The sequence below is a fragment of the Mustela lutreola genome, chromosome 11 (genome assembly GCF_030435805.1).
Source record: "Mustela lutreola isolate mMusLut2 chromosome 11, mMusLut2.pri, whole genome shotgun sequence".
NCBI lineage: Eukaryota > Metazoa > Chordata > Mammalia > Carnivora > Mustelidae > Mustela > Mustela lutreola.
Genome location: NC_081300.1, coordinates 12,817,541 through 12,836,290, shown reverse-complemented (window position 1 = coordinate 12,836,290; position 18,750 = coordinate 12,817,541). Strand labels below are relative to the sequence as shown.

General features: G+C 39.7%; 1 protein-coding gene across 2 annotated transcripts; it reads right to left on the bottom strand.

The window, feature by feature from the left end:
* Positions 1-3,603: 3,603 nt before the first annotated feature.
* SERPINB3 (serpin family B member 3) lies at positions 3,604-10,277 on the bottom strand. Of its 2 annotated transcripts, none has more exons than XM_059140036.1 (7): positions 10,110-10,277; positions 9,513-9,569; positions 8,173-8,301; positions 7,331-7,448; positions 6,362-6,504; positions 6,057-6,212; positions 3,604-4,005 (listed from the first exon to the last, which is right to left on the bottom strand). In XM_059140036.1, the coding sequence occupies exons 1-7, from the start codon at positions 10,275-10,277 to the stop codon at positions 3,604-3,606; spliced, it is 1,173 nt and encodes a 390-aa protein (XP_058996019.1). The 2 variants fall into 2 exon arrangements, with proteins under 2 accessions (XP_058996019.1, XP_058996020.1); XM_059140037.1 differs by having other exon boundaries at positions 6,057-6,149.
* Positions 10,278-18,750: the final 8,473 nt, after the last annotated feature.

Below are 18,750 nucleotides of genomic sequence, written 5' to 3'. Positions count from 1 at the left end.
GTATGAGGTGTGAGGTGGTGTTCTGTGGGGGAGAATCCTTGAAAGCATATACATATCCATTCCTTATAAAACTTTTAATTTTATCATTTGTTTATTTTATATCAGTATAGACTCATTGTATTCTGTTTTATTCAGGAGTTAGAATGTATTACTTAATAAAGATATAAGATTTGAGTTGTCTATCAATTTCTCTGTATATGGCCACAATATGGAGGTAGTTGGTTCTCTGGCCTTAAAATATGGGCAAAGCTTTTCAGTTCTTATAACTAGTTATCAGTCATGCCCTCTACTTGACCTGACCCTAATGCCTTTGGGCTTTTTTCATATCTTGTTTGTTCTTATAACATTCCTTTAAAAAACCCAGCTCAAATCACAATAGCCAAACTATGGAAAGAGCCTAGATATCCATCAACAGATGAATGGATAAAGAAGATGTGGTGTGTGTGTGTGTGTCTCTCTCTCTCTCTCTCTCACACACACACACACACACACACACACACACACAAATAAACACAATGGAATACTATGCAGCCATCAAGAATGAAATCTTGCCATTTGCAATGATGTGGATGGAACTAGAGGGTATTATGCTAAGCAAAATAAGTCAGTCAGAGAAAAATAATTATCATATAATCTCACTGTTATACAAAATTTAAGAAATAAGACAGAGGGTCATAGGGGAAGAGTGGAAAAAATAAAACAAGATGAAACCAGAGAGGGAGACAAACCATAAGAGATTCTTAATCTCAGGAAACAAATTGAGGGTTGCTGGAGGGGAGGTGGGGTGAGGGGATGGGGTAGCTGTGTGATGGGCATTGGGAAGGATATGTGTTGTGATGAACACTGGGTATTATTTAAAACTGATGAATCACAAATCTGTTGCCCCTGAAACAAATATTATATTAATAAAAAAAATGCAGCTAAAATAACAAGTAGTTGAAAGTTGCAATCTAAAGGGATTCCAACAATCAATTCTTCAACCCCCCCCAAACATTATACAAGTTTAAAAGTTCATTGAATCATTAGAAATTAGTTCACACCCGTGGTGGCATTCTGAGTTTATTTGTTGCTTAAAATTTTCTTTTAAAATATACTTCACAGTCCCTGGTCCTGGGGTTAACTTCTTATCTTCTCTTTCTTTTCTTCAACCTCATGAGGTACCCCAGTGCCTGTTGCTCATCAAAGCAACTGCCTCCCAGCTCACCTTCCCTGCCCAGCCTATTCACCACATGGTTTATAATGTGACCTACTCTCTCGCCGGTCTGACTTGCCTTGACCACATCTCATACTTAGATGGGGCAAATATTTACTTCCTCTGCTCTGTTCTTGGGCTGCTGAATCCTGCTGAAGAAGACTTAGACCTTGCTCAGATCCTCTAAAGTTCAGGTTTTATGAAATCAGTGGGGATTCAGTACTGACTGAGAGGGATTTGGACTGAACACAGTCCCTTAAGCAAAGCTGTGTTCTAAAAACTAAAAGTTGTCAATACCTGATGTTTGTATATTGGCACACTTCGAAGTCAGTTCTAGGCCCTCCTTTCTTATCACTTTATACACTCTCCCCGGGGTCTGTTCTTGCCCTTAGGTGCCTTTTTTTTTTTTTTTTTATATGCCTATATGTGGCTACAACATTCTGTTAGATAGCATCATTTTATTTTTTAAAGTTTTTAAAAAAACTTTTTGACATAGAGAGAAAGAACGTACAAGCAGGGGGAGTGGCAGGGAGAGGGAGAAACAGGCTCCCGCTGAACAGAGAGCCTGATGTGTGGCTTGATCCCAGAACCTTGAGGTTCCAACCCAGGACCCTGGGATCATGACCTGAGCTGAAGGCTTCTGATTAACTGACTGAGCCACCCAGATACCCCAGATAGCATCACTTTGTTAATTGCCTGGAGGTGATTATATTTTCATATAATTTTCATTTGAGATACATTTTTAAAATTTTATTTTATTTTATTTGAAAGAGAGAGGGAGAGAAAGCATAAGCAGGGGGAGCAGGGAGGGAGAGGGAGAAGCAGGCTCCTTCTGAACTGAGTCTTAGATGAGGCTTAATCCCAGGACCCTGAGATCATGGCCTGAGCTAAAGGCACGTGCTTTGTATGTGTGTGTGTGTGTGAACATTTTATTTTATTGGGCTTTATATATATAATCAATAAAGTCAGAGTAATATGTAAATATCACAGTACAAAAAAAGGAAAAATATAAATGGATAATGCTTTTACTCCATGAAAAAAATATTTTAGCATCTTAATTTAATTTTATTTTTTTCATGTTCCAGGAGTCATTGTTTATGTACCATACCCACTGCTCCATGCAATATGTGCCCTCCATAATATGCACCACCAGGCTCACCCATCTCCCCAACTCCCTCCCCTCCATAACCCTTAGTATATTCTCAGAATCCACAGTCCCTCATCTTTCATCTCCCCTTCTAATTTCCCCAATTCACATTTCTGTTCCTTCCCCTAGGTGCCTTTTTTTTTTAGAGTTCCTGAATAAACATGGTAAAGCTTATATTAGGCATGACACATTTAGAGCTTCAGATCATATGCGGCATCTGAGCTCCAGACTCCTCTATGTTCAAGTGCATCCATTTGGATGTCTCAAAAGTAATTAAACTTTAGGAAATATAGACCTAAACTCAGAATATTTTCTTCTCTCCAAAACAAAATCTTTTTCCATTCAATCCACTGGGAAGGCCAGAGTCTCGGACATCATTTTTGGCTTCCATCTCTCATTTCTGTCCCATATGACATGTTGCTAGAATCCTGTGCATTTTACTTTCAAAATAATTCTTACATATCTGTTTTCTTAGTGCTCCTCCTGACATTCTAATGGCTTACTAATTAATCTCATTGTGTCTGCACTGTTCTTTCCTCTCATCTATTATAAGAGCCAGAAGTATATTTAAAAAAATACAGATATGATGATCTCATTCTCCTCTTTGGAGAACAAACGACTGAAACCTATAATGGCTTTCTGTTTATTTTAGGGTAAAATAGGAAGTTGTTAACATGGGCTGCAGAGCTTTTCATGGTTTGGTACCAACCTACCATCAGCGTTATGATGTTCTACTCCTACTTTGAATTTTCTTTTTTATATGACAATATATTTCTAAGTTATCTTTCCTGTGTGTGGTAGGCCAATTTGTACTTTATTGAAAAGAGAAAAAGCAACAAATAAAATGAATAAATAATTGCTTTATTGATAATGTATTTCATAAAAGAAATGTAGACATATATGTGTTCCAGATATCACATAATTCAAAAAAGTGAGGGTATCTAGGTTAATAAGTTTGAGTAGTAGGTATGATTTTTGAAATAGGTGATATGATTTCAAATTTGGAAAAAATTAGAGAGTTTAAAACATCCTTTTATCTTATGTTGAACATTTTGTCCAAAGGGGAATTACCACTGGGAGATGAAGTAGGTTTATATGTGTTTATAGAAAGGGAGAGATAGACAGATGTGCTGTTTCAACCATTACATTCTTAGTGACAATGAGATTGGATTGGAAAAAGAATTAAAGAGAAGCTGTTGTTTCTAGCAGTCCCTATACTGGAACAACTGTGAATTTCCTCTTAGTAGCAGCAGAGTAGTTGCATCTAAGGGGAAGAGACTCTGCCCAAGAAGAGGATGCTGTTGGTCTTATTGTGCTTGATGAAGAACAAGAAAGGGTGATCGCAATGGAAAGGGTGAGTCGGTGGTGATCCGACATTAACAACTACTGCTGTAGAGCTGGCAGCCTCCGTGCCCTCTTCAGTCACCTCCACAAAGGACTTGTGTATGACTTTAGATACCAGGAGATCCTTTGTCCCTGTCATGCCTGAGAGGTTGGCTCTCTGTGGATTGAAGACATCCACCATCCCCAGGGCTCTCAGTGTGTCCTTGAGGTCATAGGTCTCTTCCACTTTGAACCGGGGTAAGTATAAATCCACATAGTTATCATGCATGTTCTGTGAGCTCGTCCATTCTGTTAGTTTCTCAGCAGTCAGTTGGTCTTCAAGCTACAACAGTGGAAGAAAAGAAACAGCTGATGTGATTCTCATTGGATGTCAGACACGATTTATTTAACATTGGGTTGAATCGTAGAAAACTTTTATTTAAACAGTAAATGCAAGTGCAGAAGATTCAGTGTATCACATCTTATCTGAGTAGGCAAAAATAACACAATCATAAATACGTATTTTACAATTGAAAAATGCATTATGGGGCGCCTGGATGGCTCAGTGGGTTAAGCCGCTGCCTTCGGCTCAGGTCATGATCTCGGGGTCCTGGGATCGAGCCCCGCATCAGGCTCTCTGCTCGACAGGAGCTTGCTTCCTCCTCTCTCTCTCTCTGCCTGCCTCTCTGCCTACTCGTGTGTCAAATGAATAAATAAAATCTTAAAAAAAAAAAAAAAGAAAAATGCATTATGTATTCATGACTGTTATAAATAAGCATAAATGTGCAAATATCTATACATGTGTATATATAGATATATATGTGCATACAACAGAATTATTAAAGTTATTTTGTAAGAGATGAACTGTTTCTATTTTTTACACCCCCCACATATGACATGCATCTTTTTCAAATGGACTTCTCTTGTTAATATCCCTGTGTACATAATTTTGTACATCCTAATTGAAATAATTTTTATTATGTAGGCACTACTTTTATTCCTTTTTCTTGCTTGACCTATTTGTAAATATTTCTTATATAGATATGTGTTTCTCTAATCGAGTTTAAATTGTTACACAGTACTACTTCTAAATTGATATTCGATGTATATATTTTTACTTAATATTTTTAATCATTCACTATGTATCAGTCCCTAAATTAAACTATTTATAATACAAAGATGCGCCAAAATTTGAATTTTTCAATGTGTTGAGCCACTTCTGTCCAAAAAACCTTTTTGGATTAGTTACTTCAGGTCAAAATCCCCAGGACTGGGTGCCTGAGTGGCTCAGTGGGTTAAAGCCTCTGCCTTCAGCTTAGGTCATGATCCCAGGATCCTGGGATCGAGCCCCACATCGGGCTCTCTGCTCTGCAGGGAGCCTGCTTCCTCCTCTCTCTCTGCCTTCCTCTCTGCCTACTTGTGATCTCTGTCTGTCAAATAAATAAATAAAATCTTAAAAAAAAAAAAAAAGAAAATCCCCAGGATTGGGATTCCTGATGTCATTGATAATGAGGATTGCTGAGCTGGAGTATGAATACTGTTATGGCCCTTCACATGTATTGCTGTATTACTTTCCCTGAGGATCTCCAGGTCCACGTTAGCACTATATTTTGGGTGCGGCAGGTTCACTGTGACTTTAGCAGTAAGACTGGCTATTGGAGTCATTGGAAGCTGCCATGTTTGGAAAGTCCTGACTGCGCTAGTCCTTACTGCTTAGATCTTTGCCTTTGGTATTTTTATATATTAACTTTATTATAACAGGTTTAAGAGGAAAATGATAATCCCCTCACACACCTTTTTTTTTTTTTTTTTCTCTACTCTGAGCAATGAGGCTCCAAATGACTTTTGAGTTCTTAGGGACAGAATACTTCCAAATTGAAAAGTAGGCATCAAGATAAATATGTTTGTCTATTATCTACAAGACCACTGTGATTTGATATTTAAAATGTACCTTTTGTTGTTTTAATTTGCTTCTTTTGTTTATCAGTGGGCTTGCAAATATTTCCATGTGTCACCTACATATGAATGTTCATTTCCTTGTCTTCAAATAAATAGACTGGAATATATTAGAAGTTCTTATGGTTGCAGAATGTAAATGTGTGCCTAGATATGTTTCTTCTGAACTGACATTCCATGGTGTCATCAGAATATTAATGGGACCTGTGATGTTGAGACTTTCTGTATATTCTTCCATATGACACTGTGATATTTAAGATATTTACTCTTTGGGGTACCAGATTCTCCTTAATAATTCTTTTTTAATACTTTGTACTTGAACTCTGTTAGCCACCACCACCAACCTGTGAGCATTACTTCAATGAACAGCCTATACAGACATTGTACTACTAGGAAATCAGGCAAATAGTGGGAAGAACTGGAGGTACAAGATTTTACCTTCTGCAGACCATCCACTTCATCTGGCAGCAGCAATACCATGCTTAGATCTTTGCCTTTGTATGGTATTTCCAGGATCTTGGCTTTTATGTCCTCCAGTGAGGTGAACTTAAAAACGTTGACTTGTTTCATCATTTGTACAGGTTTGCTTGTATCCTGGGGTAATTAATGTGGCAAACAAATATCCAGGGGAGGCATTGGTCAAAATAAGATAATACTATTGAGAATACCAAAGACATCCTCCTTCCAAAGTTTTAACGTTTCATTTATGAGTGTGTTACATTATTATAAATAAATTACAATACCTTGTTCAGCCAAAATTCTTTTTCCACAGTGTTTCTTTTATCAAATTTGTTGTCCCACTGTCCTTTGAAATAGATGGCATTCACCAGAACCAGCATAGTAGTAAACTCAAGGGAGTTTTTGGGAAGCAGATCCTTGATTTTTTCTGCAAAAGAAGGAAAGTACAAGTGGTTTGTCTGGAAGATGTTTTGAAAGTTACAGTGGATCATTAATTATTCACACAAGTCCCCACTTTAGGGACTATGAGCAGTAATTCTCGAGGTGCAGCTTTCCTTGTGGCACCAGCTTGATGGAGTCACCCTTGCTGGAGACACCCCTTCTTGTCTCTGGGAAGGGTGTTCAGATTCTCTGTCTTAGGGTGACTTCAGTCATCTCACACAGAATATGCATGCATCGATTTCAGCTACTCTTGCAGCTCCTCCATTCCCACGCTCGCTCTCTCCCCGAATTCTTCTGCGCCTTCATTCTTTACTCCTCCCTCTTCTCTCCCTTCGTTTCTATTTTTTCAGCTTTGGGCTTACTGCTCTGAGGAACTAGGGCTTGAATTTTCTTTAGGACAAAGGGCATGAGCTCCGTCACCTGAAACACTGCCCTGTGTTGTCAGACAGCCCAGTCCGTAATTGTCTTCCTCTCTATTCTCCACTTTGAGAATTTAAAGGATGTGAACCAAGATGGGGTCTGAGCAGAGCCTTGGGATCCACGGAGGTATTGTCATCCATGGCCATGAGCAAACACAGATTGCCAGCTGTCTTTCTTTGTAATTGTCTTTCTTTTATACCTCCTGGGTTCCCATGTTGCGTTCCACATTTACCTGAACCATTCCATCATCTGTAGTGCCCTCCTCCAGCCTCTAAGCAGAGCCACCTCCCTCAACCCACTGGCACCCCGTATGGTATCAAGAACAGGTTTTATACACACCAGAGACTAAAAAAAAAAAAAGTGGCTTTTATGGGTGATCTCTCATACCATACCATGAGTTTGGCTTTCCACCCAGGAATTAATCTTCTTACGACTTTCTTCTGGAGCATTCTTAAAATCAACAGATTCCACACTGGTCAAGTAAAATTTCTTAACATTATCCATGTATTCCTTTGACATGGGAAGGAAGAAAGGAAGAATTAAGAGTAATATATCCATGACTATATATTCCCAAGTTAGTTATCTTCAATCTTGACAAAATATGGTACAGGAATCTGGACCCTGAAGAAATCTACATTGTCTTGCCCATGTTTATTTTATACAGTAAGCGTGCGGGTAATGTGAAAAAGAAGTGCAGGCTGGACATAGGCTGGGGCAGAAGAATCTGTAGGTTGCACGCTGCAAAGCATGATGCTCTAAAGGAGATGGTGGGCTTCTGGGACTCCTCATCAGTTCTGCCAGTCCATAGGGTTCTTGCTTTTACTCATATCTTCTATTCGGGGCACTCAGTATTCCCTGACACTTTCCCAACTTCCCATAGAGACTCCAGGCCTGCCTTCTCATCAGTATCCCAGTAGCCATACATTTTCTAGGTCATTGCCCACCAAAATTTTCACTGTGTGACTGAATGGTGTCAGATTATTGGGGGCATCTCATGACTTCCTTTGCTGCTGAACATCCTCTTGGGTTATGAAGTAATGTTTTATATTGATGGATTACCCAGTTCTAGGACACGTCATTTGGTATAGTTGAGGCAAGGGAATCTTGTACCCTGTGTGAATGCTCTGCCTGTGGGTCAGCCAGGTTCCTCTGCCTCAGTCTCTCCCATTTGGTCATTGGAGGACATAGGACCCAGGATTCAGATTAAAGATGTGGCAGGCCAGATGAAACTTACTTGAAGAAACTGATAATTTTTTTCTCCATAGAGCTTGTTGGCGATGTTCAGTTCATTTGCATCAGTGGGTTTCTTTAATTCAGTCAGAAGCTTTTGAAATTGATGATGTACATTTCCCAACTTTTCAACCTTCAAATATAAAAAAGTAGTTTCACTGCATTCTCTGTCAATGGAAATAGAAATACTAACCCCATGTAAACTGTTAGATCCAAAGCTAAAGTTTGGTAGTCCCACAGATGATATTCGTTGTTATTCCCTGATTTTTGGTGGATTTACTTAAATATTCTTCAGAATCCTTACATTCAGTCCCCTCCAGGAAATTCTTTCTTCCAGCTTTGAATAATCTAATCTTTTCACTTTTTAACTATAGATATTGCATGATTCTGCCATTGGATTTTCTTTTAATTGGTACAAATAGGTTAAGTTTCCCAGCTAAACTTAAGGTCTTTAAGGGCTAGCGACACCTTTAATTTTAACAGCCATTAATAGTATGATAATATTGAATTTATATATTTCAGTTACATTATGACATGAAGCCCTTTACTGTCTTAGATTATATTTCTTCTAAGACCTGTTGACCATGATCTATGGCTCTTCATTAATGATATCATACTCCCAAGTGTAGAAGCAGCATGTGCAGTGGTAAGGGCTTTACATCGGTATCTCTGAGTCTTTAATCCTATTCAGGTGGAAACAAGAAGCTCAGAATTAAATAAACTTTCCAAAGGGATGCAGGTAGCAGAGTCAAGTTTTGAACACAGGTCTGTCTGAATCCAAAGCCTTCTGTTTGCTCGGTAAGAGTTTTGGACCTTAAGGCTATAACTATATATCTCATCTAATCATTTTCCAAAATGTGCTTGGATGCGGAAATCCCACTTATGAATTAATTAAAATTATATTGTTTTAGCAATAGTGTTGTGATTACTGTAATTATTATTAGTCTACATAATAATACATAAAATTTATCAGGGTTTCCAGTAATCTAGGCTCTGTTATAATGTTTTACATCTGTTTGTATGCATTAAGACAGATTCTTTTATTACTCCCAGTTTACTGGGATGGGGTCACTGTGCGTCAGAGTGGTTGTGTCTTGTTCATGTTCCCTGTTGCTGAACAGCACAGCAACCAGGAATTTGAAGCTCTTTGATCTCCCCTCTGGAGACAAAAATATGAAATATTTTTGTATGTAATATGAAATGAGATACAACTCTGTCCAATGTATTTTACATAAGATATTTCTTAAAAATGAGCTTTTCACATATTATCTGAAATTCCTAAATTAAAGTATGACCCTCTTGAATAGGCAATTTTCCTTCTAGACCCAAGACTCTGTGACTCACATGGTCTGTTGTAGTTCTTCCTTCTGTGTTCTCTGTGACTTCATTAAAGTGAAGGGCCTGGAAGAGACAGGAACTAAGTGGGGCAAGAAAACTACTCAAAAGGTTGGGAGATAAAAAAGGAAAAAAGAAAGAACCCAAATCCAAACAAAACAAAACCCCAAACCAAAACCAAAACCAAAACCAAACCAAAATACTAAACAAAGGAAAAAGAGAGAACTTCAGTATAAGCATTTGCTCCTTGAAAAAACCAGACACTACAAAGAATCCTGTGTCGTTATTTATTGCTGAGAAAACATGAAATGTTTTGCATGAATTGTCAGTGCATCACTTCTCCCATTACCCTTCCCTGTCAGCCTTGCCTCCGTTTGTTGTGCGATTGGAGGAGTTCATCCCAGCTATCAGAGTAAATGCAGGCACGGGAAGTGGATGGGGCAGAGCCCTGGGGAGGACATGTGCCCCCTACGGGTCTGTGCACAGCGAGTCATGGGAAGGCTTGCCCAGTCTCCTGTGCTGCATAGCCAGATCTGTGGTCATCTGCATGCAAGCCAGCCAAGAAATCAGTCTAAGCTGGTCAGTGTATAGCAAGCAGACACCTACCATCTCCATTTCGAATGCAGTGTTTTCTTTGGCTCCTAGGTAGGTCATGGCTAATGCTGATAGGATGGAGAGAGGGGAGTAGAAGATGTTGTCATCCTTTTTTGATGTTTTGAACTGTTGCAACAGATCAAATGCGAAGTGGGTGTTTGCTGCACTGAGTGAGTTCATGGCGACCTTGGTGAGATCTGGAATTCTAGAAAAAAGCATAGATTCATTTTATGACTTTACTGAAGGGAAGTTTAGTCTGTAATGAACTTTTCTTAAAAGAAATGACTTATATTTGGATTGTGAGATTCTGGCAACTAAAGTTTTTCTTCTACTTTTCAAGCCTCTTTCAACGTATTTGTATTAATTTCATAATTAAATGACTATCAAATTACTAGGTAAAAAAAAAAAAAAAGCTTTCGTGAAAAAGTAATAGAACATCTTTATCTTTCTTCTGTCACTGGCAGTACTAGGCCTGGGTAGGAAAGGCTTTAGTACAGACCCCAACACAGAGGTAGAGCCAGCTCCCATGAGGCACCTCTCTGCCTTTTCCTTCCAGGTTCTTTGCGAGTCAGAGACTCTCCTCCCCACCACATGTGTGCCTAAGAGAGCATTTGTTTAATCTGAAATAAATTAGCTAAAGGATAAATCAAATGAAGGAGATATTTCAATTTTACCCCAGCAGAATAAGTAAAATACAGTCACACAGATTGAGATAGATGCATGATAGAAAAAAATGCCATTGCCATTATTTTCAGAAGTGATCTCTGTTATTGAGCTGGGGCAGCAGGAGGCACATACCTGTGTTCCTGGAGGAAGCAGAGGTGGGCAGGGAGCCTGTCAGCCTATGTGTGGTGAGCAGTGAACTCCTGAATATATAGCTCTCTCCTGCCACCTTCTAGTCCTTGTGATCAGTATTTCAAGTAAATCAACTTTTGATTTCTTAACCAGTCTAACCATCATATGAATCAACTCAAAATATTTATGAGAATAAAACATGAGTATTCTATTCCTGTACTTCCTTCTCACCTGCAGCAAAATACTGCAGACCTGCCATGGTTGGCTCTCTTGAAAGGCAGCTAGGTGTCTTTATAATACCAACGAGGACAGAGTTACAACTTCCTCACTTGGCCCTGCCACATCCACCTGGAAATAATCTTTGGAGAAGCTTTCTCTTGGATGTGGATGTCTTTAAGGTTCACTTCGAACATAAACAGTGAAAAAGCTTATATTTTCTAAAGTTCCAAAAGGACTTCTTCAACCTGTCAATTTCCTTAGTAATTATTCTATATAACCAGGAAAATAGCTTGGGTTCTGTCTAAAGTTGCTACTGATGCAGTGTCTCAACAGTCCACGGAGAACAAGAACCTGTTGCCTTTCCCTGAAGTCTGTACCTTGAGAGGACTCCTCCTTGTTACCATCCGTGCCCCCTTGCCGCCGGTCCCAGATTTTCCCTGTTTTTTTTTTTTTTTTAAGGTCAGTGGGAAATTGATTTATCCTTCAGTGTTAACATATTTGCAGGGGGAAGAAAGATGGATAAAGACAGGGAACCTCTTGTGTGGCAGCCTTCTAGTTTTTTATATAAATATGAATAAAAACAAATTGTCTAAGCTCCAGAGTTGTGACATTTCTCTGTCACTTGCCCTTTAGCATACCAACTTCACAGTCATGGACTGGGCACCATATTCAACTGCTTGTAAGAAAAAATGAGACAAAGGTGTTTCTTGAACACCATGTTTAAGTCTATCAGGAACTTTATTCCCCCCATATACATGACGTTTCCACAGGTACAATCATATTAAAAGCTTGACTCTTACCAAGCAGTGATAGGTATTCACCTATTTACAACTTTTACAACTTATTAAGGCAGGTCTCTTTGTTATCTCCATTGTATAGATGACAGAAATGAGGCACAAAGCAGTTGAATAAAAGCTCAGGTGTCTGCAGGTATGAATTGCACAGGTGAGATATCAGGCAGGTTAGCTGGCCCGGGAACCTGCATGTGTATTCACTACCCGTAGTGTATATTAGACAGACTCTGGGCACAGACTCTGGGTTTGAAACGACATACCTCCTTGTTTTTAAATGCAAAGAACCCTTTTCTTCTGTACTCTCAAAAGAGGTAATGTCCTCCTACAAAATCAGATAGGGTAAGATACAATCAAATACCAAGCTCCACAGTCACCAGGAGAGAAGGCTTGTCTTTCAGATGCCCTTTTAGGGCTCCATCCTGGACAGCCAAGAACAGTGAGTGCGGAATGATATCTGGGTGATTTCCCCTGAGCGCGTGAGGCTCAGAGACAGAGAATCAAATCAGGCCCAATGCTCCCTTTCCCCAGACAGCTCTGCCAAGCTGGGATTTAGTAGAAATGAAGAGGAAGGGAGGGAAAAGAGGCAGACAAAAGAAAGTTTTTCCCCAGAGTACATTGTGCTCTGAGGCATGGCTGTGGCTAGTGAGAGGGTAGTGGTTACGGGGCATCTAGCCCCACACCTGGCCTGCCTGGGGGTGGTGGATGTTTGTACCATGGATCACATTTTTAATTGAGATATAATTCATCTACTAAAAGGCTCACTTTTAAAAAATGTAATAGTCACTAGTTTTTAGTACATTGACAAGGTTGTGCAGCCATCGCCATGATTTAATTCTGGAACAGCTTCACCACCCCACAAAGACACTCCTGCATATCTCTCCCTTACCAAAGTCTCTGGAAACCACGAATCTACTTGTTCTATGAATCTGTCTATTCTGGGTATTTCCTATAGATGGAATTGCATGACATTTTGGCCTTTTGTATCAAATTCCTTTCACTTAGCATGGTTCATCCGTGGCATAGCACACTGTAGCATGTATTTCTTCATTCGACTAATGTTCTATCATATGGGAACACCACTTTCTGTGACCCACTCCTATGTGAACCTACATTTAGGTTTTGTTCACTCTGGCTATTATGTATGATGCTGACATGACCCTTCATACAGAAATTTCAGTGCAGATATATGTTTTAATATCTTAGTTATATACCTAGCAGTGAAATCAGTTGTGTCATACAGTAAGTCTGTGTTTGATTGTGAACTGCCAGACTGTTTCCCAGCGGCTGCGCCATTTTATATTTCCACCTGAATATGATGGGTTTAGGTACGGGAGTTCTGATCTCCAGCATACGTCCCTAGCACTTGTTGCCATAGTGGGTCCTGTCTAATACTTGCCATGGACAGAGTGTTTTGTCTCAGCACATCCTGAGTTCACAGGAAGGTTCACGTACAACAACGTCCCAGAAGCACAGAGGGGGTAGACAGGAGTTGGAGGGTGAATGGGAATTTTGTTTCTAAAACTGAAAGATTTTTTCTGGCAGATCTCCTTACCCCGCTAGGCCATTCTGCTCTTAGGTCTCTTCTATCCTCTGCGTGTAATGAAGCCCCGAGTGAGACTGTTATGTAACAGATCCCCAAGTTGAAGCTGGGTGGAGGTAAGGAAGGAAATAGACTGTTGGGGTTTTAATAAAGGAGTAGGCCCAAAGTCAGAAGAAAATGATGACAAAACGACCCACAAACATGGGAATAGGAGCTTCGTACTGAAGGTTGTGTCACTGGCCATTGTCACCAGACAGAAGTATGGGTTCCTGGAGTAGGAGCAGGAGGGGTTTCTTTGGGTTCCAAGAGAAAGGGACCTGATCTCGTAGGACAGAAGCAAAAAGCTCAGGCTGGGCGTGGGAGGAAGAAATTTGGTGATAAAGTGGTATAAATTGGAACTTCTGACTAAGACTGAAATTCCCTGAGACTTAGCTGCTAAGATTTGTCATGCAGAAGTAGAGTCTGAGGACAAGGGACTAATTATAAGGGCAGGAGTTTGCTTACATTTAGAGAGAGCTTGGGCTCAACTGAGAAATATTTTTATAAATTTCTTCTGTTCCCCAAAAGTGTTCCTGCCATGCAATTGACAGTGTTATGACATTCTGATATCATATGGTATCACAGATCACTCAGCCATTCTTGGAAGTTTTTACATGTGATTCCTTGCCAACTTGTGTCTTTGGCTGTTTTCTAAATAATACACCAACATCATTGGTTCCAGGAATCCAGAAACCCAATAAAACTTAGAAGGAACATACACTTTCAGGAACCATCATGCTATTTCTCATGCCTTTATAGATGGGTTAAGAAATATCTCCTTGGTTTTCCTGAACCTTACTTCCTTGTGAAGGGTGTGACTTGTTAAATTGCAAATCCTAGGGGAATTTTATTTCTTCTTTCTTCTTACAAAGTATATGGTGTGTCTCTTTACAGGGAAACTGATTAGTGGAGAACAAGAAGCATCCAATGGTAGAATATCTGCCAATTACTTTATCCTTTGCAGAAACAGACATAGCTATATATGCATTGAATATCATAGAATGAGATTAGCCAGCTTTGTAAAAGAGTTTCACAGAGGAGAACTCATTCCAGTAAGATTTATACAGACATTAGTTAGGGAATTGGTCTCTTGTGCAAGTATATCGTGGAAGACAGATTCATAAGAACTCCACCGTTTCTCCCATTCCCACACTTCCAGCACCACCCAGGATAGTCATCCTGCTTTCAACCAAATCTGTAACTGTTCCTTGTTGTTCTCTTATAACTCTTCTCTGATTCATGTGGGCATTCCTGTTCTTTTGCCAAGAAACACCAGTGCAGACTCTCCCCTTTCCTCTTCCTCTTTGCTTTAAGTGAAATAATGGGTGTTCCCCATGACTGCATGTCACTGGATCTTTTCTCAGAGGCAGCATCTCACTCCCCTATCTTCATACCATGAAGCCAGGAAACTTGGTCTTCTCTTTCTTTTATTTCCACTGCCTTTCTAGCCATTGTTTTTCCTGTCTTCAGTGCCCTGTTTTCACTTTTCAGTTGTGCGTGTATGTCAACATGTGCCCACCTACCATCTTGTGTGTTACTCCTTACTATTCATTAAATCATCTGTTACCTCTTCACCCTTTTATGGTTTTAGCTCTTCATCCTAAATGCTTCATCCTAAATACTGCTAAACCCAGTATTCCAGGTTAACTCAAAATTTTCATTTCATTGTCAACAAATGGAATATATTCCTATTTTATTTTACATCTGTTCTAGTTGAAGCTCCTTCTTTGTGAAAATCTTCTCATGCCTTTTGCCCTATTGATCACTGGATTCATGATGTTTCTTATCTATTTGAATATGTGCTTTATATAAAGTAATATTGATTGTTGATGCCATCTCTGGAGTACGAATGGAGAGAAAAATTCTAGAAGGCTGAAGAAACTTGAGTACATGGCATGTGGGTTTGCTGGGGATTTTATTTTGCTTTTCCAGTTCTCTGCATTCTTTCATCCACCTGTGGGTCCAGGAATCTCAGTCATAGGGTGACATAATCAGCGTCTTGTTCTCTGACAGATCCTTGCATTTGGCCACTGGGAGGCAACAAGTCATCCACCTTCCTCTCAGCTAGGCTGCCAAGGGATGGTTGCATTTCTTTACCAAAAGCCACAGATGCTATTGGGCAGCCTTTTCTAGCTCCACCTGTTTCCTGAATTTTGGTATCCACTCCTCTTACTATTTAGGTCTAGGGGTGGCGGTGTCTCCTACTATTGCTTGCCTTGTGCTATTCACCATTTTTTATTGGCTTCTCTTAGCTCTGACTATATCTTGAAGAGTTTATTCTTCAACTTTTCTGAATTATCCACTTTGACTGTGTCATTTGTTTTCTGCTAGGTCCTTGGCTACTGTAGTAAGTAAATTATTTCAGGAAAAATATCTTCAAGTGGAATTCTGGAATCAGGTTGCTCACGTATTGAGAAACACATGTTGAGAGGAAATGGGACACTGGCATATGGCATATAGTGGCTTCAAGTTATTTCTGCTGGAAGCAAGACATGAAGCGCAGGTGGAAAACAAGGTGTTGGTACATCAGGTGGCTGTGGTGTTAAGTTGCTGTAATCACAACAGTAGTTTTAAAGATTGTGGCATCAGCTGCTTGCTTATGATGGGCCTGGGAAATTCATTCCAATTGAAATCTGAAAAACCTCTTCCATGGATCTTGACAAGTAAATACTGAAAGCTAGAACACATTTAGAATGATAAGATGCTTCATCTTTGGGGACCTAGGTGGCTCAGATGGTTAAGCATCTGCTTTCAGCTCAGGTCATGATCCTGGGATCCTGGGATCGAGTCCCACATCCGGCTCGCTCCTTGCTCCTTCTCTCTCTGCCTCTGCTTCTTTCTCTCTGTCTCTCATGAATAAATAAATAAAATCTTAAAAAGATGCTTCATTTTTCTAGGAAATGCAATTAAAATAACAATGAAATTAACATGAGTAACAATGTTTAAATGCTTCGGATTGGTGTGAAGTGAAAGAAGAGAGTTATTGTTGAAGGGCTGGTGATAATGTTAGTCAGCTACTTTGGGAATATTTGGTGGTATGTGTTTCAGATGTCTTCAGATGTCTTCTGATGGCCCCTTATCCAGTCTTTGACTAGATAAGGTGAATTTTCTGAACTATTTGTCACTGTTGACTCATCTTCCTTGGAATTCTGCCTTTAGTTCTCCACATCTCTGACCCCTCCCCACTGCCACCCCTCAGATCCATGTCCTCTTGGGGGTCTTCAGCAGGCGCTCCCTCTCCAGCCTACCTAGGCCATCTTCCCACTCTAACTTCTTCAGTCCATGAGTTCCCTGGTCCATTTCTCCCAGTTTAGGACTTTCTCCTCTCTTCCCATTTCATAGTGCCATTCATAAGCCCTTCTTTTTCATTAGTTTTGGGTTGATATGTATCATTTTGATTGATTGCTATTTTACATAATTTTAACCAGCCCTATTTTAAAATTTCATTCTGTACCTTTTAATCTTATCAGAAAAATTAACACTACTTTCCCTGTCTTCTATTATAAGGATCTGTTGATGTTTCAGTAGAACAAATGTGTCTTTGGAACACAAGGAAAGATTGTTCTTTCTGTGCACCAAATCTAGCAGTAATCAGGAATAGCCAATTGTTGGCTGCATATGTTTGGCTAAATGCTTCTTGAATGTGCCTTCGTTTTAAATTTAGGGATGGTTACATAATCTGTTTGACCATCACATTTTTAAGGATTCTTTTTTTTTTTTAAAGATTATTTATTTATTTATTTGACAGAGAGAAATCACAAGTAGATGGAGAGGCAGGCAGAGAGAGAGAGAGGGAAGCAGGCTCCCTGCCGAGCAGAGAGCCCGATGCGGGACTCAATCCCAGGACCCTGAGATCATGACCTGAGCTGAAGGCAGCGGCTTAACCCACTGAGCCACTCAGGCGTCCCACATTTTTAAGGCTTCTATAGTGACCCATTCTCCAGGCAATGGGTTCTTTGTTATTTTCTGTGACCTAGTGGTAGGCTAAGTGAGTGGTCTCCAGCACAGTGCCAAAAGCAGGGGCTTACTAACAAGGGAGGTTTGCCTAGGTTCCTTTACATTTGGGTGACAGGTGACTTGATACTTCCTACCCTGAGCCAAAAGCCTCTGAATTCCTGGAATGGCCCTGCCTTTAATATCTGTTTCTCTAGGACTGCCAGGAACAGTTATTGCTCCCTTCAGTTTCCCAATTACCCAAGCAGGATACAGTCAAGTTATAGTAATTATATACTACTACACAAGAAACTGCTGACTTTACACTGTTAAAACAATGTCCTCCCTACACTAGGAGGATCACTTGACAGAACTGTTAATTAATTGTACTTTATGTAAAAGAACTATTCCTGGAATTCAGGGCATTAAATTGATTTTGGTCAGTATTAATTTGATTTACAATGTTATTTCAGTGATGTTTGGAAGTATCTGTACTTCTTTGAAAGAATTTGTTTTAAATTCTTGAAGTACTTGATGCTTGCTTTGTTAAATTAAGATAATTCAAAAATGTAGGCAGGAAAGTACAAGAGGGAACTTCTCCACTCTCAAGGAGAGGAGTAGATTCTTAGGATTGCCATCATAAAGTACCCCATACTGTGTGGATGAAAATGACCAAAATTTATTCTTTCACACTTCTGGAAGCTAGAACTCTAAAGTCAAGATGTTATCAGGACCACGTTCCCCCTGAAGGCTCTAGGGCAGAATCTTTGCCTCTTTCAGCTTCTGGTGACTTCTACTGTTCCTTAGCTTGTGCAGTCAGTCTCTGCCTCTGTCTTTATAGGACTGTTTTCTCTGTGTGTCTCCTCTCTTCTTATAAGGGCATTGACCATTGGATTAGAACTCACTCTAAGCAAGTATTACTTCATATTAACTAATATCTGCAGAATTTCTATAACTAAATTAGGTCACACTCTAAGACACTTGGTAGACATGAAGTCTCAATGGGGTACTTATTCAGTTCACTACAGTTAACCCTCCCATTAGCTGAACCAACAACTTTTAATAGCTGAGTAGAAACCATCTAGCTATTTTTTCATAAATATAAAACATACTTGTATCCATGTGATCCTTAATAAGCTTGAACATCCTAGACACTGGGTAATCCATGGACACCAGACTGTACTTCTTCATGATTATCTACTGAGGATGTTGGGGCCAAGAGTGTAGGTATTAGGACTGACACAGCAAGTGGGAAGGCTGTGGCACTGGCAGTAGGAAGGACTTTCAGCAGCCTTGAAGGACTAGCCAGAATGGATATCAGGCAACTGAGGTC